At 38.4% G+C, this 27,423-nt stretch overlaps 1 protein-coding gene and 1 non-coding gene across 2 annotated transcripts in view; both read left to right on the top strand.

Annotated features, from left to right (window-relative positions):
* Window positions 1–26,636, top strand: part of FAM81A (family with sequence similarity 81 member A) — a 46,024-nt gene extending 19,388 nt beyond the window's left edge. Inside the window, exons 3-8 of the mRNA XM_045530457.1 lie at window positions 1,168–1,286; window positions 13,907–14,036; window positions 15,548–15,654; window positions 19,225–19,360; window positions 21,080–21,275; window positions 24,887–26,636. Coding sequence (XP_045386413.1) covers window positions 1,168–1,286; window positions 13,907–14,036; window positions 15,548–15,654; window positions 19,225–19,360; window positions 21,080–21,275; window positions 24,887–25,011 — 813 coding nt within the window. The 3' untranslated portion in view covers window positions 25,012–26,636. The remainder of the gene's footprint in view (window positions 1–1,167; window positions 1,287–13,906; window positions 14,037–15,547; window positions 15,655–19,224; window positions 19,361–21,079; window positions 21,276–24,886) is intronic.
* Window positions 5,970–6,076, top strand: LOC123631120. Its single transcript, XR_006732994.1, has one exon. It is a non-coding gene; the product is annotated as a U6 spliceosomal RNA (small nuclear RNA).
* Window positions 26,637–27,423: the final 787 nt, after the last annotated feature.

Consider the following 27,423-nt stretch of genomic DNA (forward strand, 5'->3'; position numbering starts at 1 on the left):
ATAATAGTACCTCTGTCATAGGGTGTTGTGAGGACTAAAGGAGTCAACATACCTAAAGCGGTGGGAACAGTACCTGCTGTCCAATTAGACCACACAAGTATTTGCCTTAGTATATAAAAAACATAGTAGCAATATTAATATCAGGTATGGTGAAACTAATATCAAAAGCACTAAATAGGATAAAGAAGTTTATCATATAATGGTAATAAATACTTTTATCATAAATCTGTATGTACCAAATAAAGTGACAACTAAGTGTATTAAGTAAAAAGTATTAAAAGTGGAAGGAGAACTTGAGAAAAATATTTTACAGTGAGAGAATTCATAATTCCTCTTTCACAGCTGGAGAGATCTAGTGACAAATAAGGTCTAGAGAAAATCAATTATGGAATCAGCAAGCTCAATGCAATAGACAATGTTGAACCTTTCATTCCTTAAATAGAAAATGCATATTTTTGCATGTCTGTGGAACATTTAACAGAAATCAGTCATGTGCCACAAAGCAAACCTTAACATATTCAAGAAATTAAATATCTTATAGGCCATATTTTTATCATAATCCAATATAATTAGAAATAAATAACAAGAATAACCCAAAAAAGTAACTGCTTGAAAATGAAAAAACACAATTTTAAGTAATCTTTTTATACTTAGATATCCTAAGATCAAAGCGAGATTCAAAACTGAAATTAAAGCAATAAAAATGAAAACACGTAATACTCAACGTAGGCACCCTGCAAATACTGTATTAAAAAGAAAATGCTGCCAGGCGTGGTGGCTCTCGCCTGTGATCCCAGCTACGCTGGAGGTCAAGGTGGGAGGATGGCTTGAACCTAGGAGTTGAAGAACAGCCTGAACATCATAATAGAACACCATCTCTAAAAGAAAAATAAAAAGCATTCATTTTAAGGAAGAAATAATAAAAATAAAAGAACTTAGTTTTTATTGTTAAATTAAAGGACTTGGTCTGGGAGTGGTCTCTAAGGTCACACCCTCTTTCTTTCCCCCTGGTTCTCTGTATATGTGTTTCTCAAGTGACTGTTACCAAGGAACCACTTACGAAAAAAATGAGTTAAACATTCATATTTTTGCCAAAAGTATAAAATGTTTCTGTGTCCACATGTAAATTCTCAAATGACTCTCTTGGTGGTTTTTCGTGTTGCCCAGGTACTCCAGGAGCAGATCCGTGCCAGGGACAACATTAGCTATGGAACTAATTCTGCCTTAAAGACCCTGGAGATGCGTCAGCTCTCTGGTTTGGGAGATCTTCGAGGAAGAGTGGCAAGGTAGGTGTTCAATGCTGGGGACTCTGTTCATCAAAAACTGTCTTTTAAATACTCCATTCTAGTGGGGAATATATTCATGAAGCCCAAAAGCAAATTCCTTGTATTCTTTTGTATATCCCCTCCGTGCTTTGTCTGTAAAATCTAGTGGTAGAAGTCAAACTGGATTGTGAGCAGGCCATGATGTCTTGTGTTCCTGCAATTAGAGTTGTCTTTGTGGGAGGAAATGCCGGGAGAGCTCACTCAGCTGCCCTATGTGATTTGGTAGGGCAATATTATGTCTATTGAATCCAGTAGTGCAAAGTTGGAACTTCTATTTTGTATGACTTTTTAAAAAATTTTATTTATTTATAATTCATTTTTATTTTATTTTCTGAATGTATCAGTCCATGACAGATTGGAAATTTTTATGATAGAGCGATCTCTCCCCTCAGTAGGAAAAGCGCTGTTCTCTATTCAAAGTGGGGTCAGCAGCACGGGCATGGCCTGGGGGCTTGTTGGGAATGGACAGTCTCTGGCCTACTCCACAGCTGCCTGGTCAGAGTCTGCATTTTAACAAGGTCCGTGGATTCACGTGCATGTTAACATCTGAGGAGTGCCACACAAGGACTGTGTCTAGGATTATTTTTATCTGGCTGGGACGCAGTTGTCCAAAGTATTTATGGGCCTCTTCTGCCCTCTGCTGCTATTAAGAGCCAAGCACACGCTAGCCCGGGCAACAGAGCAAGATTCTGTTTAAAAAAAAAAAAAAGCCAAGGACATCAATATGCGCCAGCACTGGAGCTGAGGAGCAAGCAGGCACTTGGATCAGCCAGAGGTGGCAGAGGGTGGTCTGCAAGGAGTGGGGGTCGGGGAGAGAACAGGGACCCACGGGATCCATGGCCTCTTTAGAACAGACAACACACAAAGGGCCTGGAATGCTGCGCGTGTGTGTTTGGGTGTACTGGGTGAAGGTCAGTCTAATAGCAGAGGGCTGCGTGGATTGAATGGAGGACCGGCTGACCACTGTTTCTGCGGTTGACTAGCCTCGTCTGGATGAACTCAGTCTCCTTAGTCTGTCCCTTGGTGATGGACACCCCGCTGACCTCCTCTCCTCCCTCTACCCTCACACTGCACCTTTTCCAGCAGCGATCAGCTCTCTGTTAGTCCCCAGATAGGCCCCCCTCTCCTATGACTATGCGTTTGCGCATGCTGTTCCTGCACCTAGCATGACTTTGCTCCTCCCTTTCTAACTTCTTGTCAGCCTTTAAAGTTCAGCTCAAAGTGTCACCTCCTCCGGGAGTCTTCCCTGACACCCCCACTCCTCTGAGCTCCCCTAGTGCTCTCCACTCTGTGGCGTCTCTCTGCTGTCTTCCTCACTCTGCTGCCTTCACTGGGGCGGGTTCCATATCCTTTACTTGTGTAGTCGAGTGCCTGGAGCAGCCTCTGGAACACAGTAGGTGCCCAACATTCATCATTCATTTGGAGGAACAAAAAATGATCTAGAAAGTCACTGTAATAGGACTGGAAAACTTTGACTCTGTGGAATTTGGCTTAAAAGAAACCCCAGGTCTATGATACCTCTTGGAACAGCAAGGCATTAGAATTTGAGAGCTGCAGGGCAGAGTAGGGACATCAGGACAACTTGGAGGCTCTTAATAGCCACTTTAGTTGCAGGTGAAGACCAAGTGAGGGGCACTGCCTGGGACGAAGTGGCAATACAACAAGTGGTAGCTGTTCTCATCTTAGGGGAAACCGCGGTGAAACTGTCCTTATGATGCTGGTTCTAATACAAGGTAGAGAAACTATTTAGAAATAATACTTTCAGGAACCTTGCACACTTCTTCAGTTTCTTATCAACTTCTCTACTCAACTTATTCCTTCCCTGTCACAAATACTTTTACTCTAAAACCATCAAAAACATTTGTTACGAATACCAGATATTTTTGCTTTGTTTTGTGGCTATATTTGTCTTTCCCTTGGAATACTAATGAGACTTGATTGTTGAAATGAATTCATGTGAAATAAAATTCTTTGGCAAAGTTTCAACTTTCTTGCATTGATTATGTAATTGTATTGAAGGGATATGAACTTTTTAAGTGGTATATTTAAATTACCAGGCTGCTGTATTATTTTATATTTACTTTTATGGTTTTTATGGATCCACTGGTGATGTGATTAATAGGAAACAGGCCCTGATTTTCCCCCTGTAGATCTGGCTCGGAAGGGCAAAAACCACTGGGCATGGTGGTTCATGCCTGTAATCCTAGCACTTTGGGAGGTTGAGGTGGGAGGATCACTGGAGGCTGGGAGTTCAAGACCATTCTGGGCAACGTAGCACCAAGACCCTGTTTCTACAAAAGTAAAAAAAAAAAAAAAAATTTAGACTGGTCACAGTGGCTCACATGTGTGGGAGGATCACTTGAGGCCAGGAGTTTAAGACTAGCGTAGGCAATAGTGAGACCCCGTCCGTGCAAAACATAAAAAAAAATATTAGCTGGGCTTGGTAGCCTGTGCCTGTAGTCCTAGCTACTTGGGAGGCTGAGGCAGGAGGATTACTTGAGCCCAGGAGTTTGAGGTTCCAGTGAGCTATGATGACTATGATGATACCACCACACTCCAGCCCAGGCAACAGGGCAAGACCCTGTCTCAAAAAAAAGTGGGGGGCAAAGGTAAGTTCTCCAAGGAGGTGAGAGACACATTTACCCCACTAATCATGGCACACTCAAAAAAAGATTTGATCAGACCTGAAGGCCCAATAGAAATGCATGATGGCCTCTGACTTCCTTTCTCTCTCTCTTTTTCTCTTTCTCTTTCTGAGCAGCTTTAGTGAGATATAATTCACATACCATATAAGCTACCTGTTTAAAGTATATAATTCAGTGGTTTTTAGTATATTCACAGAGTTGTGTAACCATCACAATAATCAATTTTAGAACATTTTTATCATCCAAAAAGAAACCTCATACCCAATTAGCAGTCACTTCCTATTTTTCCTTAAGCTCCCCAGATCCCCAATCCATGGCAACCACCAGCTGCATTCTGTCTCTTGTGGATTGGCCTCTTGTAGATATTTTATGTAAATGTGGTTTTTTGAAACTCAGCATAATGTTTTCAGGGTTTATCCATGTTGTAGCATGTATCAGTACTTCATTCCTTTCTGTGGCTGAATAATACTCCACCGTATATCACATTTAATTTATCCATTCATCAATTGGACATTTGGGTTGTTTCCACTTCTTGGTTATTATAAATAATGCTGCTTTGAAATTTTTTGGTCAAGTTTTTGTGTAGTCATGTTTTCATTTCTCTTGGATATGTGCCTAGAGTGGGATTGTTGAGTAATATGGTAGCTCTATATTTAACCTTTTGAGGAACAGAACAGCTAGACTGTTTTCCAAAGTGGCTGCACCATTTTGCATTGCCACTAGTAGTTCAAATTTCTTCCCATCCTCACCAACACTTACCTGTATTTGATTATATCTATCCTAGTGGGTTTGAAGTGGTATCTCATGGTTTTGATTTGCATTCCCCTAATGACTCATGTCATTAATAATGACTCACTTAATATGTTTATTGGTCATTTGTATGTCTTTTGAGAAATGTTTATTTGGATCCCTTGCCCATGTTTAAATTGGATTGTCTTTTTATTATTGAGATGTAGGAGTTTTTAAAAAATGTATTATAGATACAATTTCCTTATGAGATAGCTGATTTGAAAATTTTTTCCCCATTATAAGGGTTATATTTTTACTTTCTTGATTGTGTTCTTTGAAACACAAAAATTTTTAATCTCAATTATGTCCAACTTAACTATTTTTTTTAGTTGCTTGTGTTTTTGGTATTATATCTAAGAAACTATTGTCTTATCCAGGTCACAAAGATTTATGCCTGTATTTTCTTCTAAGTTTTATAGTTTCAGCTCTTACATTTAGGTCTTTGATCTATTTTGAGTTAATATTTTCTATATAGTCTGAGGGAGGGTTTCAAATTTATTCTTTTGCACATGGATATCTAGTTGTCTCAGCATCATTTGTTGAAAAGTCTATTCTTTCCCCTTTGAATTGTCTTGGCACCCTAATTGAAAATCATTTGGCCATAGATGTATAGGTTTATTTATGGACTCTCAATTCTATTCCATTGATCTATTCATCTGTTCTTATGCTGGTACCACACTGTCTTGATTACTGCAGTTCTGGGTAAGCTTTGAAATGGAGAAGTGTGAGTCTTCCAACTTTCTTCTTTTTCAAGATTGTTTTAGCTATTCTGGATCCCTTGTATTTCCATAACAGTTTGTCCATTTCTGCAAAGAAGCCAGTTGGAATGTTGATAGGGACTGTGTTGAATCTGTAGATCTATATGAGGAATATTGCCATTTGAAGAATGTTAAGTCTTTCGATTCATGAATATGGGTATCTTTCCATTTAAGTCACCTTTAATATTGTTCGACAATATTTTGCAGTTTTCAGAGTATAAGTTTTATACTTCTTAAAATTTATTCCTTAGTATTTTATTCTTTTTAATACTATTATGAATGGAATTGTTTTCTTAATTTCATTTTTGATTTTTCTTTGCCACTGTATAGAAGTACAGGTGATTTTTGTATATTCTTGTATCCTGCAACCTTGCTGAACTCATTCATTTACTTCTAATAATTTTTAGTGGATTTTTCTGTTTTTTAGGATTTTCTATATACAAGATCATGTTGTGCTTGCTTTGGCAGCACATATACTAAAATTGGAATGATACAGAGAAGATTAGCATGGCCCCTACGCAAGGATGACATGCAAATTTGCGAAGCCTTCCATAAAAAATTATAAAATTAAAAAAAAAAAGTTAAAAAAAGAAAAAAAAAAGATCATGTCATCTGCAAACAGAGGTAGTTTTACTTCTTACCGTCCAATCTGGATAACTTTCATTTCATTGTCTTGCCTAATTGCCCTGACTAGAACCTCCAATATGATGTTGAATAGAAGTGGTGAAAGCAGATATCCTCGTCTTGTTCCTGATTTTAAGGGAAAACACCCAGTCTTTCACCATTAAGTATGGTGGTAGGTGTGGAATTTTTGTACATGCTCTTTATCAAGTTGAGGAAGTTTCTTTCTCTTCTAATTTGTTAGCTGTTTTTATCATGAAGGATATTGGATTGTGTCAAATGCTTTTTCTCCATCTATTGAGATGATCACATGGTTTTTGTCCCTTTTCTATTGATATGGTATATTAATTGTTTTTCTGATGCTAAACCAAATTTGCATTCCTGAAATAAACCTCACTTTGTCTTGATATGTAATACTCCTTTTTATACATTGCCAGGTCAGTTTGCTAGTATTTTGTTGAGGATTTTTGCATCTATAATCATGAAAGATATTGGTCTTTAGTTTTCTTTTTGTATGATTTCTTAGTCTGGTTTTGGTATCATGATAATACTAGTTTTATAGAATGAGGTAAGAAGTATTCTTTTCTGTTATTTAGAAGAGCATGTGAAGAATTGGTATTCATTCTTCTTTAAATGTTTGGTAGAACTCACCAATGAAGCTGCTGGTCCTGGACTTTTCTTTGTGGGTAGTTTTTAAATCACTAATTCAATATCTATTTATTTTAGGTCTTTTCAGATTTACTATTTCTTCTTGAGTCAGTTTTGGTAGTTTATATCTTTATGGGATCTTGTCCATTTCATATAGATTTACCTAATTTGTTGACATATAATTGTTCATAGTATTCCATTATAAACCTTTTTATTTCTGTAAGGTCAGTAGTAATGTCCCCTCTTTTATTCTTGATTTTAGCAATTTGAATCTTCCTAAAGGTTTGTCAAATTTGTTGATCTCTTTAAAGAACCAACACTTAGTTTCATAGATTTTTCTCTTTTTTCAATTCTTTCATTAACTGTCACTTTAATTTTTATTGTATTCTTTTTTCTACTTGTTTAGGATTTTGTTTGCTCTTATTTCTCCAGTGTCTTAAGGTAGAAGATTAGATTATTGATTTGAATTCTTTTGTCTTTTTCTTTTTTCATTTATTTATTTTTAAGATAGGGTCTTGCTCTGTTGCTATAGTGCAGTGGTGTCATCATAGCCCATTGCAACCTCAAACTCCTGGGCTCAACTGATCCTCCTGCTTCAGCCTCCTGAGTAGCTGGGACTACAGGCAAATGCCAGTATGCCCGGCTAATTTTTCTATTTTTTTGTAGAGATGGGGTCTCACTATGTTGCTCAGGCTGGTCTTAAACTGCTGGCCTCAAGCAATCCTCCTGCCTCAGCCTCCCAAAGTGCTAGGATTATAGATGTGAGTCACTGCACCCAGCCTTTTTCTTCTTTATTGTAGGCATTTACAGCTATAAATTTCTCTCTAAGCACTGCTTTAGCTGCATCCCATAAGTTTCAGTATGTTGAGTGTTCATTTTCATTTATCTCAATGTATTTTCTAATTTTCCAATTTTTTGACTCATTGATTTTTTTTAGAACTGTGTTTATTAATGTCCATATATTGGTGAATTTCTCAACTTTCTTTCTGTTTTGATTTCTAATTCCACTCCATTGTGATTAGAGAACATACTTGTACTATTTTGATCCTTTCAAAATTTATTTAGGCTTGTTTTATGGCCTGAAACATAATCTATCCCAGAGAATATTCCAATGCACTTGAGAAGAATGTGTATTGGGTGTTGTTATGTGGAATGTTCTATAGAAGTCTACTAGGTCTAGTTGTTATATAGTGCTATTCAAGCCTTCTGTTTGCTTTGATATTCTGCTTATGGTTCTAATCATTACTGAAAGCAGAAGGCTGGCAACATAGCAAGACCCTGTCTCTACAAAATATTAAAAAATTAAATGGGCTGGTGGTGCGTGCTTGCAAGTCTCAGCTACTCAGGAGGCTGAGGTGGGAGGATTGTCTAAGCCCAGGCATTCGAGGTTACAGTGAGCTATGATCACACCACTTGCCATTGCACTCCAGCCTGGCTTACAGAACGAGATCCTATGTCTTAAAAAAAAAAAAGAAAAAAAAGGAAAGAAAATGTAGTATTGAAGTTTCCAACTATTATTGTTCAATGGTCTACTTCTTCCTTCTAGTCTGTCAGTTTTTGTTTCATGTATAATATTTTGGGGCCTTCTTGTTAGGTCATATATGTTTATAATTGTTATATGTTCCTGATGAATTGACCTTTTTATCATTATAAAATGTCTCTCATTATCTCTAATAACTTTTTGTTTTTAAGTCTATTTTGTTTGATATTAGTATAGCCACTCCAATTTTCTTGTGGTTACAATTTTTGTGATGTATCTTTTTCCATCCTTTTACTTTCAACCTTTGTATCTTTGGATTTAAAGTGTGTTTACCATAGACAACGTATATTTGCATGTTGTTTTTTTTATCCAGTCTTACAACCTCTGCCTTTTGATTAGATTTTTTAATGTTGTTATTGGATATAGTTGGATTTATTACTATAGATATTATTATTGGATATAGTTGGATATGTCATTTTACTTTTTGTTTCTTCCATGTTTTATGTCTTTTTGGTTTCTCTATTCCTTGTTTACTGCTTTCTTTTGCATTAAGTAACATTTTCTTCTGTAACATTTAAATTCCTTTAATTATTTTTCACTATATTTTGAGCTATTTTCTTAGTGATTACTCTAGGGATTATCTACAGCTTAATTTATCATAATCCATTTCAGGTTTATACTAACATAATTCCATGAGATGTGAACACATTACTCCAATATAGTTTCATTCACTGTCTCTCCTTTTTGTGCTGTTATTCTGATATATATTATATCTATATGTTACAATCCCAATAACACATTGTTATAATTATTACTTTATAATTTTTAAAAACACTGAGAGAAGAAAGGAGAACAAGTACATATTCATATTACTTTTTAACTACCTTTTCTAGTTTTCATTGTTTGCTCCTGTGGATTCAAGTTACCATCTGTTGTCATTTCTGTGCCCCAGTACAGCTCTGCTCCCACCTACCTCCTTTGTGATATTATCAAATACATTATATTTCCATCTGTTATAGGCTCAATGATACAGTTATATACATATGACTTTAAACAATTGCTTTTTTAATCAGTTAAGAAAGGAGACAAAATATTCTTTTATATTGCCTTTTATAATTACAAAATTACCTCACCAGTGCTCTGTGTTCTTTCCTGAAGTTTCAAATTACTATCTGGAGCATTTACATTCAGCCTGAGGAACTTGCTTTGGTATTTCTTGTAGAAGTGGGTCTTCTAGCATGAATTCTCTCAGTTTTTGTTTTTTCTGGGACATCTTCATATTTGCCTTTTGAAAGATAGTTTTGCTTGATAGCTTTACTTTTTAGCACCTTGAATATTTTTTTTTTTTTTTTTTTGAGACAGAGTCTCACTCTGCTGCCCGGGCTAGAGTGAGTGCCGTGGCATCAGCCTAGCTCACAGCTACCTCAAACTCCTGGGCTCAAGCTAATCCTACTGCCTCAGCCTCCCGAGTAGCTGGGACTACAGGCATGCGCCACCATGCCCGGCTAACTTTTTCTACATATTTTTAGTTGTCCATTTAATTTCTTTCTATTTTTTAGTAGAGACAGGGTCTCGCTCTTGCTCAGGCTGGTCTCGAACTCCTGACCTCGAGCGATCCACCCGCCTCAGCCTCCCAGAGTGCTAGGATTACAGGCATGAGCTACTAAGCCCGGCCCAGCACCTTGAATATGTCATCCACTGCCTTCTGGCCTTGATTGTTTCTGATGAGAAATCAGCTGTTAATGTTATTCTGGTTTCCCTTGTATGTGATGAATTTTTATCTTGCTGCTTTCAAAATTTTCTCTTTGTTTTTGGCTTTCAGCATACTGTGATGTTTCTGGTGTGGATCTTTTGGCATTTATCCTACTTGGAGTTCATTGAACTACTTGTATGTGTTGATCAGTAGTTTCCATCAAATTTGGGAAGTTTTCAGCCATTATTTTCTTGGATATTTTTTCTGCTCCTTTGTCTCCTCTCCTGTTATTCTTGTTACACATATGTTGGTGCATGTAAAGGTGTCCCACATTTTTCAGAGCCTCTCTTCACTTTTCTTTCTTCTTTTTTTCTCTCTGTTTGTCAGGTTGTATCCATCTATCCATCTATTTTCAAGTTTGCCAATTCTTTATTCTACTAGTTCAAATCCTCTGTTGAGCTCCTCTATGAATTTTTTATTTATGTTATTGTACTTTTTAATTCCAGAATTTCCATTTGGTGGTGGTGATAGTGATAGTGGTGGTTCTTATTTTTTATAATTTCTATTCCTGTATTGATATTCTCTATTTGATGAGACATTGTCTTTATGCATTCCTTTACTTTTAAGGTGTGGTTTTGATCATCCTATGTTTGATCATTGTTTGAAGTCCTTATCTTATAAATCTGACATTTGTGCTTTCTCACATGCAGTTTCTCTTACCTGCTTTTTTTTTTTTCCTGTGTATAGTTCACATTTTCCTGGACACTTAGGTAATATATCATAGCAACTCTGGGTATAAGCCCCCTAGGCTTGTTTCTGTGGTTGTTTGCTTATTTATCTGGTTAGTGGCATGGCTAGACTATTTTGGTGTTGTCTATTTCCCCTGCAGTGTGGAGCCTCTGATGTCACTCCTCGAAGGGTGTAGTTTTGGGGTAGGCACAATCACCTGCAATGACTATGGTTTTGGCAAAGCTCCCTTTGTCTACCTCTTTCCCCTATCTTTCATTAGCTTTGTTGATATCACACCCAAATCTTAGGCTCCACTAATTGCTGACATATTGCTTTACTGTTTTGACAATGCCCTGGGACATAAATTGTTCTATAGTCTGATTCAATTAAATGATTGCCAGCTCTAAAGGACTTAATGATGCATATATACAATAATTATGTATATATACAAAAATTACAATAATATGGAAAATAAGCAACCAAATCACTGTTTTAAATGTTACTGCCTTTGCTATGCCACTACGTCATAAGCTGTCAGAGAAGTTCTGCTTAAGCATGGTGCCCAAGTCATGCCTGTTGTTAGACCTTTGGGACTCTGTTGATGGACTTCAGACTACCTCCCTGCCATCACTAATTAGATGGCCTAGCAATAGAGTCACTCTGCCACCTGATGGCCATAACCTGGAACTGTACCTGGGAGATAACAGTGGCCCAAAGACCTGGAAAGGGAAAATTTGTAATGAGTACATTATTGGTTCATCATGATATAAAACATCAATGATGAAATGGGAAGACTGATGAGATTCATTGCAAATTCTTGTTTAACTAAAGCTGTTTATCCATGCACACAGCTATGTTAGAACCCTGAGGCTGCCTTTTATGAGGTGTTTATGGCCAGGCACGGTGGCTCACGCCTGTAATCCTAGCACTCTGGGAGGCCGAGGTGTGAGGATCCCTTGAGCACAGGAGTTTGAGGTTGCAGTGATCTACGATGACACCACTGCACTCTAGCCAGGGTGACAAGAGTGAGACTCTATCTCAAAAAAAAAAAATTGAGTTTATTTTGTAGTTGTTCACTATTGATTTACAAAAGGAAACTGACTTTTATATGTTATCTAGCCACCTTGCTGAATTTACATTTCAGATAAAAAGACAGAGTCATCTGATTATTTGAACAGATGCAAAAACATTTAAGAACGTACAATACCTATTCATGATGAAGACTCTAGTAAATTAGGAATGTAAGAAAATTTCCTTAACCTACATTTAAATCACTCTAACTCCTGAGCTCAAGCCATCCTCCTGCCTTGGCCTTTAAGAGTGCTAAGATTACAAGTGTGAGCCACTGTGCCCGGCCTAGAAAATATCCTTAAAAAGAAGATACAATTTAAAATAAAATCAGAGAAAATAAAGCAACTAGGCATAAATCTAACAAAATATGTTCAAGACCTCTACAGGGAAAATTAAACAAAAATTTAAATATATAGTAAGAAAACAAATAGAGATTATATTCAAAGATATTTAATATTTAATATTTTTAAAACTATCAGTTCTCTCAAATTGATCTTTAGAATCAACTAAATGACAACTAAAATCTCAATAGAGTTTTACGTAGACCTTGATAAGATGATCTTAATGTTTATATGTAAGAACCACAGGAGGAAGCCGTTGATAATCTTAGCTGCCTATGGTGCAGAAATAAGTGCTTTGTAGGAATGTGCCTGGACACCTCACATCTGCAGTTCACCACTCCGAGGGGAGAGTCATGGCCTCTCCTCCTCTTCTACCTTCTAGGCCTCGCATCAGAGCCTCTCATTGGCGGAATCTAACTCAGACCCCTTCTGGCAAAGGAGTCTGGGACGTATAGTTTAGGCGCTTCAGCCCCTTATGATATCAAGAGATTTCACAAGAAGCAAAAATGTTTTGTCAATTATGAGTGATCCATTTATATAACCTCTTTTCCTTGTCACCAATCCTCCAATTCCCCCCACCTCCCCCAAATCTCTTGCAATTAGCCACTTCCCTTGAATGTCTGTGAGCCAGGCTTGACTTTTTCTCCTTCAGTCTACCTGGTTACCAAGAACTCTTTGAGCAGCCATAGCGTCTTTTTTATTTTTAAATTTTTATTTATTCTTTTTTTTTTTTTTTTTAAGGGATGAGGTTTTGCTATGTTCCCCAGGATAGCTCCTAGGCTCAAGCGATTCTCCTGCCTCAGTCTCCCAAGTAACTGGGACTACAGGTGTGGCCCACTGTGCCTGGCTGAGAAGCTATAGGTTCTTGAAGAACCCATAGGTGTGGATTTCAGCAGAGCTGGTGCAGTAGCAGGAGTAGGTGCCACGGGAGTCTGGGCTCTTATAACTTACTTGTGCCTTTAGAACCTGCTCAGTCTGATGTCTGTAATCCCCTTCCCCTCAAAGATGGAGTGCTTCTCATATGCCCACCTTTATGGCATAATCTTCATGATGGACAGCTCAGATTGCAGAGTTTAGGGTCACCTAATGTCCCATGCTTAGGCATTCAGTCTCTGCTAGAGCCCGGTAGCAAGCCAACAGTTTCTTCTCAAAGGAGGAGTGATTGTCTCAGAACAGGGTATTATTTAGCTCTAAATTCCTAGGGGTCCCTTCTGTGACTCTCCTATTAGCGCTTGACAGAGGCTTCATGCACAGCTTATCTGCCGCAGATACCTTGGGCACCACTGGATCTGCTAAGTTGCAAGGCAGAGCAGCTTTTACTACAGCTTGGACCGGGCGCAGAGTCTTCCCTGCTCTGGACAGCACTTGAAGCATACAGCCTTACAGTGGTTTGGTAAAAGTTTAGAAGTGATACTTTCAAATGTGGTAGAAGTTGCTTCCCAAATCCAAGGAGGCCCCAAACTTTAAAGGGCAGGGTGGTACTGAGAAGAGGCAGACCACACCCAGCACACCAGACATGCTCTTTGTAATTGAGCTCTCACTGCATATACAGGGCCATACTCACGAGCATTATAAGACTTTGCTTCTTGGCAGTTACAGCTCTATCCTTATTAAGTAACATCCCTGTGGTTTAGCTTAAAAACCATAATGAGGGCAGCTCTCTGAATCTATTTGAACCTCTGTTCAAAAGAATGATTGATAGTGCAGTTTCTTTGAGTGGGGTTTTGCATTTTATAGTATGTGAAGAAGCTTTTGTGCACATTTTTAAACTTTAATAAGAATTAGCTTTGTTCTTTGCCCGGACAGATGTGACGCCAGCATAGCCAGGCTCTCTGCAGAGCACAAAACGACCTACGAGGGGCTCCAGCACTTGAACAAAGAGCAGCAAGCTGCCAAACTTATCCTGGAAACAAAAATCAAAGATGCAGAGGGACAGGTATGACCTGTTTCAGGTAGCTTTTAAAAGAGGGTAATTTATTCTTAGCTAAGAATAACATGGTGTTGATTATTTCTTACAGGAGAAACCAGCTGGGGCACCCAGCATGCATGGGTTTATGCAAATAAAAGCTTCTTTCTTTTTCACTTCTTCCTTCTCTATTTGACTGCAGTAGCTCTTCATGAGCCTGGAGACCAAACCACCAAGATTTTTCAGTGTAGTCCTAATTGTAAAGATTCTTTCCCATTGTTCCTAAAACAATTAATATATTCCAGAAATTCTAAATTCCATCTCCAAAAGTATCTCTTGCACAGGTAAGTGGCCAAGCATTGCTTTCCATGCCACTCGTCCTAATCTCTGGCTCAGGAGATAGTTACTGTATTCACTAGGACCAATGGTGTGTGCTACCTCTTCACACAGTCTGTGTGTGGGACAAAAGTAGGACGAAGCTGGAGGGTAGGCTGGCCAATGGATCTGAGGGTATTTGACCTTGAAATTCACGGATTAATTTCACAAAACAAAACTCTTGGCATTTCACAGTTGGTTTTGGGGCACTTTGCCATAGTAGGTCCTGTCTTCTAAGACATTTCCCATAGTATCTGTCATATTTGCTCTTCTTTGTTTAAAGAAGGACTATTCCAGTAAAATAGGGGCATCTGGTCAATTTATTGGATTAAAAATATTTAAACCCTAACTACCTTCAATTTTGATCTGAAGCTACTATGTGAAATATGAAAAAAGAATAAAAAGACAAGTCCAATACTTTTTTTTTTTTTTTCGAAGAATGAGTGAGAATAGAATTATTGCACCAGAAAATTGTAAGGAAATCTTAAAGCTTCCCGGTAGGTAGCCAAGCCAAGTAAAATAGGTGCAGAAATTCATCAAAAGAGGCATACTTTTTCGTTATTCTGGATCTGACAGATACCATGAATCTTTAAGTAAGGAACATTAAACATCATAAATTTTGCAGAAAGTGCAGACGTTTCACAAAGGCCTAGTTTAACATTAAATTTTAGTAAAAAGACAAGGGAAATGGGTAGGTAGTGGGAGAAGGGAGCAGAAGGGATATAGTCCACGAGTTATATTTACCGGTGACCTAACTTGATACGGAGGTGAACCTGGGACCTTAATGAATTTTGTAAACAATAAAAATTCTGTTTTCTGTGACCAGCAGCCACATTGATGATAGAAATCCCAAGGTAAAGTTGACTGTATTTCATGCCAGCTGGTAGAAGTAGTGGCCCTGGACAGGAGTTGGACTTGCTCCTCTGGGAACTGTAAAGTTAAGGGCTGGTGCATGATGACCATTTTGGCAGTGCTACTGGTCTTTATTTTTGACAGGTGCATAAGAAAGAAAATGGAGGTGGAAAGACGAGGTGAACTCCTAAGTGAATTTACTAAATTTGATTGAATCTTAAAGCCATTGACGAGAATATGGCTTACTAAATGTTTTCTGAATTTACATCTGAAGAGGTTAGAGGTGATATTTATAAGCAAGGTTTCTTTTTCAGATTTCTCAGCTTCTGAACCGAGTGGACTTGTCAATATCAGAGCAAAGCACCAAACTGAAGATGTCCCATAGAGACAGTAACCACCAGCTTCAGCTTTTGGACACTAAGTAAGTACTCAATTTATAAAAAAATTTTTTTGGTTGAAGTTCTTTATGGGTTTATGCAATATTACGTATTTTTTTTCCTCTTGGTTTTTATTTCTTATACAAAGTGAAAACAATAATGGAAGGTAAAAGGAAAAGTTTCCACATAGCATGTTGCCACATTTCCTTCATAATTATTGTTTTTAGGGGTTGGATAATAATCCATGTGTTCATTCGACAAATATTTACTGAGTTCTGGCCAGGGAGCTGAGGAATGAGGAATGAACAAAAACTGGATTCCATTCTTATCCTTGTGGGGTTGACAGTCTATGGAGCTGAGGACCATTAATCAACCAATGACTTAAATAAGCATGTGCTATATTCTTACTAGTGGTGATAGGGCTTTGAAGGAAAGGTGTGTCATTGTGGTAAGCCGAATAAAGGCCCGCCAACTGTCTCTGTGTCCTGATCCCTGGAACTGATGAATATGTAACCTTATGTGGCAAAAGAGACTTTGTAGATGTGGTTACGTTAGAGATTTAAAAATGGGTAGGTTACCCTGGGTTAACTGAGTGAGCTTGACGTACTCACTAGAGGGAGGCAGGAGGGTCAGAGGCCAGAGAGGAGGCCATGTGACAGTGGGAGCGAGACTGGAGTGACACGCTTTGGAGATGGACGGAGGGATTACGAGCCAGGGAGCACAGGTGGCCACCAGAAGCTGCAAAAGGCAAGGAAACGGTTCTCCCCTCAGAGCCTCCAAAAGGAGCCACCCCTGCAGACACCTTGACTTTACCCCAGTGACACCTATCATGGACTTCTAGGTTCCAGAACTGTGAGAGAATAAATCTGTGTTGTTTTATGCCCCCGAGTTTGTGGTCATTTCTCAGAGCAGCCACAGCAAACTAATATCGTATGCTAGGAGAGTAGCAGAGGCCAGGCTGCGGGGCCCTCCTGGGGAAGGGATGTTTGAGGGCAGAGCTGAAGAAGGAACGGGCTTTACCACACAGAGTAGGGTGAGGATATATGAAACCGGATAGCCTGTCGTGGGAGGAACGTGGCACGCAAGAAATGAAAGACGGCGCGGGTGGCCAGAACGGGCGGTAAGGGTGAAGTGGTGGGACGCAGGTGGCTGGAGACGGGGGTGGCCAGCGTGCAGGGTGGATTTCATGAGAGCGGTAGAAAGCAGATATAAGGGGATAGAGTGAGAAGGCCCAGCCTGTGCCTCATCAGAATTCTGTGAGGAGACGATAGAGAAAACAGAGGAGAAACAATATCTAAAGAGATGATGGCAGATAATTATACAGAACTGATGACAGAGAAATCTTGAATTTAGACAGCCAAATGCGTTCTAGTGGAATAAGTAAAAAACCAAGACTGGATACATCAGAGTAAAACTGCAGAACACCGAACATAGAAGATCTTAAGACAGAGAGAGAAACCAGTGCTGGTTTCTCGGCTGTATTAATGGAGGCTGGAGGAAGGTGGTCTAATTCCTTCAAGTGCTGAGACAGAATGATTGTCAGCCCAGTGACAAAATAAAGGTCTTTCAGGCAAACAAGAACTCAGAGTTTACTAATGAACCTTCACTAAAGGAATTTTTAAAAGATAGCTTTTGGGTAAAAAGAAAATAATACAAAACAAAAGTCTGAGATAAAAGAAGAAAGGATGAGCCAAGAATATGATGAACATGGGAAAACTAAATGAACCATAATATTAAGGTCTAATTTGTGCAGTGTCAAAACACTGTGCAACCAAAATATCAACTTATAACAACATATAAATTAGGAGGAAGGTTTCTGAAATTAAAGTGTGCTAAGGAGATTTTTAGGATCAAATTACAGATACTGAATAAATTTAGGCTTTGATAAATTAAATGTGTATATTAAAATTTCTATTCTAAAAGAATAAAGTTAGAGTATGTAATTTCCAAATGTTAGAAAAAGTCCAAAGGCCAAAAATTCAGATCAGATATGCGAAAGTGTTGGCAAGGATGTGGAGAACAAGACCTCTTTGTACCATTGAGTAAAGTGTGAGGTAGTACAGCTACCCTGGAAAACAAGCTGGTGTTTTCTGGTAAAGGTGCACATGTTTATACCCTAAAGAAACTCTTGTGGATGTGAATCAGGAGCTATGTGTCAGTATTTTCATAACACCATTATTTGTAATAGCAAAGATTGATAAAACAAACCAAAACAAATATCCATCAACAGAAGAATGGATAAACTGTAGTATATTTGTAAAATGGAATATTACTCAGCAATGAAAATGAATTAGGTACAGCTATACCCATCAGCATGGATGAATCCCACAGATACAGTGTTGGGCGAAAAAAGAAGTTGTAGAAACTCACGCTGTATTATTGTCCTATTTAGGTAAAATTTAAAAATATGCAATGCTGAAAAATATGTTGTTTTAGGATCTAAACCAATAGAATAAAATATGAAGATAGTAAATTCCAGTTAATGGTTACATCTAGGGGTGTGAGGTGATTGGGGAGTACACTCAGGACCTTAGAAGTCTTAAGTGGGTGGGGTAGGGTACACGGTTGTGTTAGTTAGGGTACAGGTTAGCTGCCGTGCTGTGGCTGTCACGTAACAGTGGAGAGAGCAGTGGTCCAGCGCAGGCGGGGCAACACCCACAACTCAGTTTGGTTTCTCTGTGGCTCCAGTCCTTGCTTCTTCCCAGTCTGCTGGGTCAGGGAGAGAGTCCATGGCAGCAGCATTGTTTTTAAAGATGTTTTTAAAGAAAATTGTGTTTATCACTTCTAGGTGCATCCCATGGCCCGACTTACTCGTGTGGCCACACCTCACTGCAAGAGAGGCTGGGAAGCGCGATCTCTGGCTAGACAGCCATGTGCCTAGTTGGCATTCGAGGGCTTCTTATTAGGGGAGAACAGATATTGCAGGACAAGTAGTGGCTCTACTACAATTGGATGTTCATGTTATCATTAATTAAATCATATGACAGTCTTCTGTGCTTTTATTACATATCATAATAAAAATTAGAAAAAAGTAATTAAAGGGAAGTAGCATATATGGGCAGTTACTATTAATAAAAGGAATTTGGAAAGGGAGGGGACTAGAGGACTAGGAAGGTTGGGAGGTAGTTTTTTTTTTTTCTTTCAATTTTCCTTTTGACTTAAATTAGGTAATATCCATATGAGGCAAGAGCAATTTGGGGAACATTAGCGGGAAAGGGAGCCAGAGTCCAGTCCTGGGAGGCAGAAGGGACAGGGAAGAAGAGGCGGGGAAGGAGGGGAACTTCGAAGAGGCGATGGGATACACAGTGGATCCCTGGAACTGTAGAGGTCGCTCCTGGCACAGCTCTGTGTCACCGTGTGTCACCTCAGTGCCTGCACTGCCTGCTCCTCGTGGCTAGGAGTCATCATCAGGTGCTTTTCTGTTGTGTCCTCCTGCCTTTCCCCCTTCCCAACTTAGCGCTAAGCGCAGTACTAAGAGAGGGTAAGCATGTAATCCTGATTGAGCTGAGTTTAATGCCGGCATATTTACCAGAAATCTGACAGTTGGGAACTGAGGTTGTTTGATGTCATTAGGAAATTGTTTTACATCTAACTTGCTAATTTTCTTTTTTTAGGTTTAAAGGTACAGTTGAGGAACTCAGTAACCAGATTTTATCAGCACGAAGTTGGTTGCAACAAGAACAAGAACGGATAGAAAAAGAACTTTTACAGAAAATTGATCAGCTTTCCTTGGTTGTTAAGGAAAACAGTGTAGGTATTGATGTTTAGTAATAATTTGGTAAAGTTATTCAGTGGGGACCTATAGTGTTTGAATAATACCTGGTAACTTACCACTGATGTAGTTGGTACCACCTAAAGCTGGTCAGTTGTTTCTTGCCTTAGAATCCATTTCCGTAGTTCGTTATTGATTCTTTGTATTCTTCTTAAAGAGATGGAGCACTTTGACCTGTTTTGGTTAACAAAGACCAAGTAGAAAATTTCAGTACTTTCAGTTAAGAAGAATTTAAGTCAAGATGGGAACAATCCAAATTGTCTGTCTCCATTTCTAAATAAAACTAACAGTTATTTAAAGTCTAGGGACCATTTTGATTAAACAAACAGACAAACAAAACCAACAGTTACCAACTTCATCCCAGTTTGTTTTAATTTCGTGATCTGGTTTTGCTTTTCACTGGTGCTGAACAGATTTTTCCCTCTAGACCCCGCCATTCCACTGTAGCGGCAGTGTGCAGTAGCACAGCGCCACATATAAACCCAATCCACTATTTTCTTTTTCATCTTCCTTCTCCTTTTTCCCCAGTCTGTCCCAGAATTAAGGTTTGCAGAACTGCTCAAAAACCATGTCAAGAAAGCTTTGCTTATTTAGTCTTCAAAATCAGTAGCCGCTCAAACCAGTACTTGGCAAGCAAATTTTTGTTGGTTTTGGTTATTTAGTGTGACCATTTCCCTTTCCCTTCCGTTCTCTGGCATTGCTTCCTCCTGTTGGACTTTGATGACTGAAGCCTAAGTGACTGGTGCAGTTTGCATCTCTGACTCTGCTCTCTCCAGATGTGGAGCTATGGAGTTGCACACTGTGCACTGAGAACCGTCAGGAGAGCTTTGCCATGCCATATCCCACTTACAGCTTGCTGTTTGTAGTCCTGGCCTCCAAAGCTCGCCTGCCACACAGAATCCCTAAAAACCAAGCATGGTGGATAGGAAAGGGAAGAAAATATTTAGTATTCTAAATATTTTAATATTTCAAATGTATTTTTTAAATATTTTTCACCTATTTTCACCAGATCTACTGATTGATTTCCTTAAATTCCTGCTAACACATTTATACTAATAAGTCTTGGTCTTTGGATCATTGTTTATTTTTACACATGTGGATTGGTTTAATAACTAACAGTAAACCCCAGAATAACGGTGGCTTTACTAAAATGAAAGATTATTTCTATTTCTCATAAAAGAAGTCTGGGTATAGGCAATACAGGACTGATATGATGGCTTGTCAGTCCTCAGTGACCCAGGATCCTTCTAGTTTAACTTTTTGCCAGTCCTAGAGAGTAACCCATATCCCCATAATTCAAATGGCTGCCAGAATTCCAGCCATTATGTCTGAATTCCAGGGACGGAAGGAAGAAGGAAGGAGTAAAGATATTAGCTATCTTTTAACTTCTCCTGGAAGCTGCCACATACTTGTGCTTCCATCTCATTGGCTAGAATGTAATCATGTGGCCACACTGAATTCAGGAGAATTCAGTGGAAAACATCGTCTTTATTCTGGACAACCTTGTACCCAGCTGAAAATTGGGGATCTGTTAAGGAAGAAATGGAGAATGGATATTGGGCTGGGCAACAGGCAGCCATTGCCACTCTCTTCCCCACAGATTGTTGTTAAGTGATGTTATTTATTATGGCTGATGCGCACAGCGTGCAGACTTTGTTTTTGGAATAATCAAGTGCACTTCTTATCGTGGATCTCAGGGAGCCAGTGAAAGGGACATGGAGAAGAAGCTCAGCCACATGTCAGCCAGACTGGACAAAATAGAAGAGGGTCAAAGGAAGCCTAGTGAAGGGCAGAGGACAAAGCAGGACGAGGAGAAGATACACGGGCGCATCACCAAGCTGGAGCTGCAGATGAACCAGAGCCTAAAGGAAATGAAAGCAGAAATTAATGCCGGTAGGACGAAACCAATGGCTTATTTTCTATTGGATCTAAAAGCCTATTGATTAGTATTGCCCTGCAGCGACCTATGAACCTGCCTAATGGTGGTAACAGTGAAATGCCCTTAGCTGATTTTCTAAGTAGCTGTGCTGCATGGAACTAAAATGCTGTGTCAATGTCAACCATATACAGAGCCACCATGAGGCACGGGCAAACGAAACTACAATTGCTCAGCTTGCAACTGAGCATTTTCTTTAGCGCTATCTGCAGATTCTTGTTGGTGCATAGCCAAGGTCAGCATGTCTCAGAAGTAAGCACATACCTTTGAGAGGCTTTTGAGGGCTTATTTTATACTGCTAGCAGTATCCAGTACCACCCTGGCAACGAATGATTGCCCTTTGCTCAGAAGTCAGCAAGGCCCATTAATTCACACTTGTTTAGAGGAAAACATTAGAGCTGATTTGAAATCCTGAGTGCTGTCGTACAAAGGAGGGATTCGGTTTACACTTTGAACTCAGGAATACAGAACTGGGACCAATAAGTGGAAGTTACTGGAAGACAGATTTTAACTCAATATGAGGCCCAAGTATCTTACAATTAATGGTTCCTGTAAGATACTGGTAGCTTTATGAGCTTGAAAATTCTTTGTTCCTGAAAGTATTCAAGTGGAGGCTGGTTGATCATGGTCAAGAAGGAGGAGACAATCTTGTGGTGTGAAAAGCACGACTACATTATTTCCTAGCTCCTTCCAGTTATGTGATTCCATGAATTTTCTTCTGTGGAATTATTCTATTTTGCCAACATGGAAATAAAAGTGGCTACTTATCCCAAGGATAATTTTGTTGTTACTACCAGAAGTTTATTATTTTATTTAAGTAGAAGCTACAATTAAGTTTATGAATTGGAGAACTTGTAAAGATAAAAATGAATTTTCTTTCTCAGTCTTTTGGGCTATGAGAATATGGTATTTGAATATTTCATCGATGTTTAACTTTGCATCATTTCCTGAATTAATTTGTTATCTATTCAACACACCACTGGGGTTGTTAATATTTAGTACTTAATGAGAAATGCATATGAGCCTTTTGAAAATTAAAACTAAAACTATTTTTTATTATAAAAACAATACATTGCTTAATGGAAAATCATAAAGTATAAAATATTTTTTAAAATACAACTTCTCTCACTCAGAGGTCACTTTTATATATATCTTTCTATATATGTAGGATATTTGTGTGCTTTTCCAAAGAAAAGTTCATGCTTTACATGCTGTTTTTATTTAGTAATATGTTGTATCTGTCCATGTCAGTAAGAACATTATTTTTAATGTATAATGTTTATATTTTTTTATGGATTGTTGCATGAAGAAAATTTTTTGAGTGAAAATTCTAAATTTACTAATGAAGATAAGACTTTTCTTTTAAACATTTAATTTAAAAACCAATAGGAATACAGAATAATATGAACTCCTTTTTAAAATTTATTTTTTTTCAAAGACAGGATCTCACTCTGTCCTCCAGGCTAGAGTGTAGTGCTGCAATCATAGCTCACTGCAGCCTCGAACTCCTGGGCTCAAGAGATCCTCCCACCTCAGCCTCCCAAGTAGCTAGGACTACAAGTGCGAGCTAATTTTTTGTTATGCTTTTAGAGACGGGGTCTTGCGATTTTGCCCAGGCTAGTCTTGGACCCCTGGCTTCAAGCGATCTCCTGCCTAGGGTTTCCCAAGTGCTGGGATTTCAGGTAGGAGCCACTGCGGCCAGCCTGAACTCCTTTTTTGATAGGAATTTGTTTCTTTTTTTAACTTTTTATTTGAAATAATTTGTAATTTAGAAAATCTGCAAAAATGGTCCAAAAACTCTATATATCCTAGATTCACCAATTATTAATATTTTAGAAATATGCTTAATATCTGTGTATATATGCATATAATTTTTTTTGCCTGAATCATTTAGAAGTTGTAGAAGTCATGATGCCTTTTTTACACCTTTATTGTTTCAGTGTATATACTCTAAGGACAAAGGTATTCCCTTAAATAACTACAGTGTACAATGTAACTCAGTGAAATGTTTTTCAATATTCAATTCTCAGCTTTTGCCATTGTTTCCTTTAGAGCAAATCTTCTCCAGTCCAGATTCTGTTTTTTCAAATTTTTTTAAAGTAAAAAAATTTTATTGTATATGTATAAGGTATACAACAAGATGTTCTGATATACATATACATAGTGAAATGGTTACTATATTCAAGCAAATCAACATATCCATAATCTTACATAGTTATCCTTTTTTGTGGGTATTGTGGAAAGAGCACCTAAAATCTACTCTTTTAGCAAAAATCCCCAGTTCAATACAATGTTATTGACTGTGGTCCTCATGTTGTACATTAGACGTCTAGACTTACTCATCCTACATATCTGCAGTTTGTATCCTGTGACCTACATCGCCCGTTTCCTCCTCTCCCCCTGCATCTCTGGTAATCACCATTTTCGTCTCTATCTTTGTGTAGCCTTTCTTTTCTCTCTCTCTCTCTTTTTTTTTTTTTTGGATTCCACATATGAGATCATGCAGTATTTTTCTTTCTGTGTCTGGCTTATTTCACTTAGCATAACGTCCTCCAGGTTCATCCATGTTGTGGCAAATGGCAGTATTTCCTTGTTTGTCAGGCTGAATAATATTCATTCTATGTATATATATATACACATCACAATTTTTTTATCCATTCATCCATTGATAGACACTAGTTTTTTCATATCTTGGCTGGTGTAAATAATGCAGTAAACATGGGAGTGAAGCTACCTTTACCAGGCGGTGATTTCATTTCCTTTGGGTATATACTCGGCAGTGGGATCCTTAGGTCATATGATAGCTCCATTTATAATTTCTTTAGGGACCTTTGTCCTGTTTTCCACAATGGCTGTACCATCTTACATTCCGACCAACACTGTACAAGGGTTCCCTTTTCTTCATACCCTGGCCAACACTTGTTATCTTTCCTCTTTTTGATAAAAATCCATTCTAACAGGGGTGAGGTGATTATTCACTGTGGTTTTGATTTGCATTTCCATGATAATTAATGATGTTCAGCACCTTTTTATATACCTGTTGGCCATTGAGGTTCTAATCCAGAATCATACATCATAGTTATGTTTATGTAGTCTCCTTTAATTTGGATCAGTTCTTCTGTGATCTTGACATTTTTAAATAATCCAGGCCAGTATTTTGCAGAATGCTTCAGTTTGGTGTTGTTTGCTTCCTCTTGATATATGATTCAGGTTGTGTGTTTTGGACAGAAGTGCCACAGAAGTGATGTTGTGTCCTACCTAGGGTCTCTTATCAGAAGGTACACAGTGTTGACTTTTCCCATTATTGGTGAAGTTAGCTTTGAGCACTTGGTTAAAGTGTTATATGCCAGATTGCTCCATTGTAATAGTTCCTTTTCCCTCTTTGTAATTAAAAAGTAATCTCTAGGGAGATACCATGGAACTTGTTTCCCATCAAATGTTTACCCCAGGGGTTTTAGCATCTATTAATAATTTTTGCCAGAATCAACTAATAATACTATATGCTATGGAATTTGATATAGCATTTTAAAAAAATGTTAATTCCTGTGAAATTTACCTCTTCTTAAAGGGTTTACAGCCATCTATGAAAGCATAGGATCCCTCAGGCAAGTTCTCGAAGCCAAGATGAAACTGGACAAGGACCAGCTACAGAAGCAAATCCAACAAATGCAGAAGTCGGAAGCTCCTGTGTGAAGGGAGTTGGGACAAGGACCTAAAAGAAGGTCTTGCCAGTGGGGCTTGGAGCTAGATACCTCTGTAGCCGGGCCATTGCTGCATTCAGGGTTGTTCCATCCACGGCGTGCATGTGCCAAGAAATGTGTTTTCATGGGTCTAAATGTTTACCTTGAGTCTTGAAAACACTCTTTTCTTTAAAAGTATTAAGTACAATTTTTACCACTTTATTTCACTTCTCTAAATTCAATGGAATTATCCCCCCTGGATTTTGAAAGGCTTTTATCTTCTTAATTTTACGAATGAAAAGACTTAATTTTTCTTCAATGCTTGATGCTCTAGCCAAGACTGTTCACTATTTTGAAAAATGTCATAGTGATTTTTAATTAAGAAACTAATGAGCTGTCCCAGGAATGTGTTGCTCCTCACCCTAAATTAAGAGACTGTCCCGATAGGTTAGAATTCAACCTTTGAGTCCATATTTGGATTTGATTATTGTTGTCTATGCATTTCTTATATTGGTTATCTTCCTGTAAATCTGGTGTCTTTTGTAAGGGGAAAGGATTTAACATTTGGAAGAAACCCCACCATTTATGTAATGGACATAGTTTAAAAATTGATAACTGCCATATAGATTGCAAAGTAAATGGAAACTTATCTAGATAATGCAAGGCACAGTATCTACAGCAACCACCTAGATATACTGGTTTTAATATTTAAAACTACTTTTGAATTATCCACTGCCTGTATAGTGATAGCCATATATTTAATAATGGAATGGTGGTTAATAGTCTATTTACTGCACAATTAATTGTTCATTAATCATAATAGAATGTGATAATTTTTCAGACTTTATGATCTCTCTAAATGTTTCCAGAATTGGCACAAAGTGCTCAAGTTTATATACACTTCTTGTAACTGTATTCTTGTGCCTTGGTTTTATCATGTCAATGCACTGTACCCTATACAAGTTATGAAGGCAAAATAGAAGGCATGATAATTCATCAGGATGATGATGTAAAAATGGGATCCTCTGTATTTTTTAAATGTCCTAAAAATTTTATCACTGTTAAGGCATTAATCATTCAGTCTTACTAATGGAATAGAAATTCATACTTTTGTATGGACAAAGAATCAAATCGGTATTGCATTTATAACACTTGTCAAGAAACTTTCCTCTTGAGCAACTGTGTAGATGATGGGTGTTTTATTTTAAATCGCCATATCTGATTAGTCTTTGAAAACCGGCACCAGTGATGTCTGTTCACCTGTGTATGTAAAAGCTGACAGTGAGACACACCGTTCTAAACTGTGAGGGTGCCCCAGGAAAAAGAAACACAGGAATACTTTTAAAATAAAATAAAATTCTTTTCCTTTTGTTTGTCAAGGACTCAGGAAAATAAAAGCATTTTCTATTTTTAGAATAAATCATAAATGAAATACCTAACTGGCTATTACTGTTTGCCCATATAAAACATGCTGCTGCAGTACATAATATTTTACTCTCAATGGCTTGTCAAACTTTTTTTTTTTTTAAATTTGGACGTGAGAGGTTATATAAGGAATATGTCATCCAACACATATTTTCTTATTTTGTCACAGATTTCCACTTAACCAAGAAAAGAGAGGTTCATACTCTTTTGCAATCAGAAAGTGAATTTCTTTTTGCGATAGAGCAACCACGTTTCGTGTAGTTCTTCACGTTTAAGCACAAGCCACCGCACAGAGAGCCACATCCCCTCCGGCGTCTCTCTCCTCTGGGGACTCTGAGGGGGAAGAATCAGCACATCTGACACTGGGGAAGGTGGGGAAGGGGACACCAGCTGGACTCTGGCCAGGGTGGGGGCGGTGATGTAAGCAGGTGACACTCAGCTGTCAGCTGAACTTTTCTCAGGTGCTTCTGACGTTGCCAGCTCCCTGCCATGAGCGACCATAGGGGTTCTCCACCTTGGCTGCACGTCGGAGTCACCTGGAGGAGGTGACGAAGCTATTGATGCCCATCTGCCCCCCAGACCCATGAAGTCAGAACCTCTGGGCAGCAGGTGGTAGGCATCAGTATGTGTCAGAGGCCCTGGGCATTTCAGTGTGCAGCCAAGGTGGGGAGCCGCCAGCCACTGCTCACCAAAGTTTAAATGAGAATCAGCTTCCATGTTCTTTCCTTTACCAGAAATTTGTAATAAAAAGAATAAAATTTCCAAAAAAATGTGGTGTATGATTTTTAAATTTAAAAGTCTTTCAGTGTTGAGGTGAAAAGTTAACTAGGTAAAATGCCGTAGGAAATATTGCTCTTTGGTTTCCATGGGAACCCTTTGACGGTTGAAATAAAGTGCTGAAGTCCTGGCAGGCGCTCTGGGAACTGGAACGTCATCGGGGGCTGCTCTGTCTGTGGGCTTCCTGGGTGGTGGGGGTTTCTCTGCTGCCTGTCGCTTCTGG

Source organism: Lemur catta, chromosome 1, assembly GCF_020740605.2.
Source record: "Lemur catta isolate mLemCat1 chromosome 1, mLemCat1.pri, whole genome shotgun sequence".
NCBI classification, from domain to species: Eukaryota; Metazoa; Chordata; class Mammalia; order Primates; family Lemuridae; genus Lemur; species Lemur catta.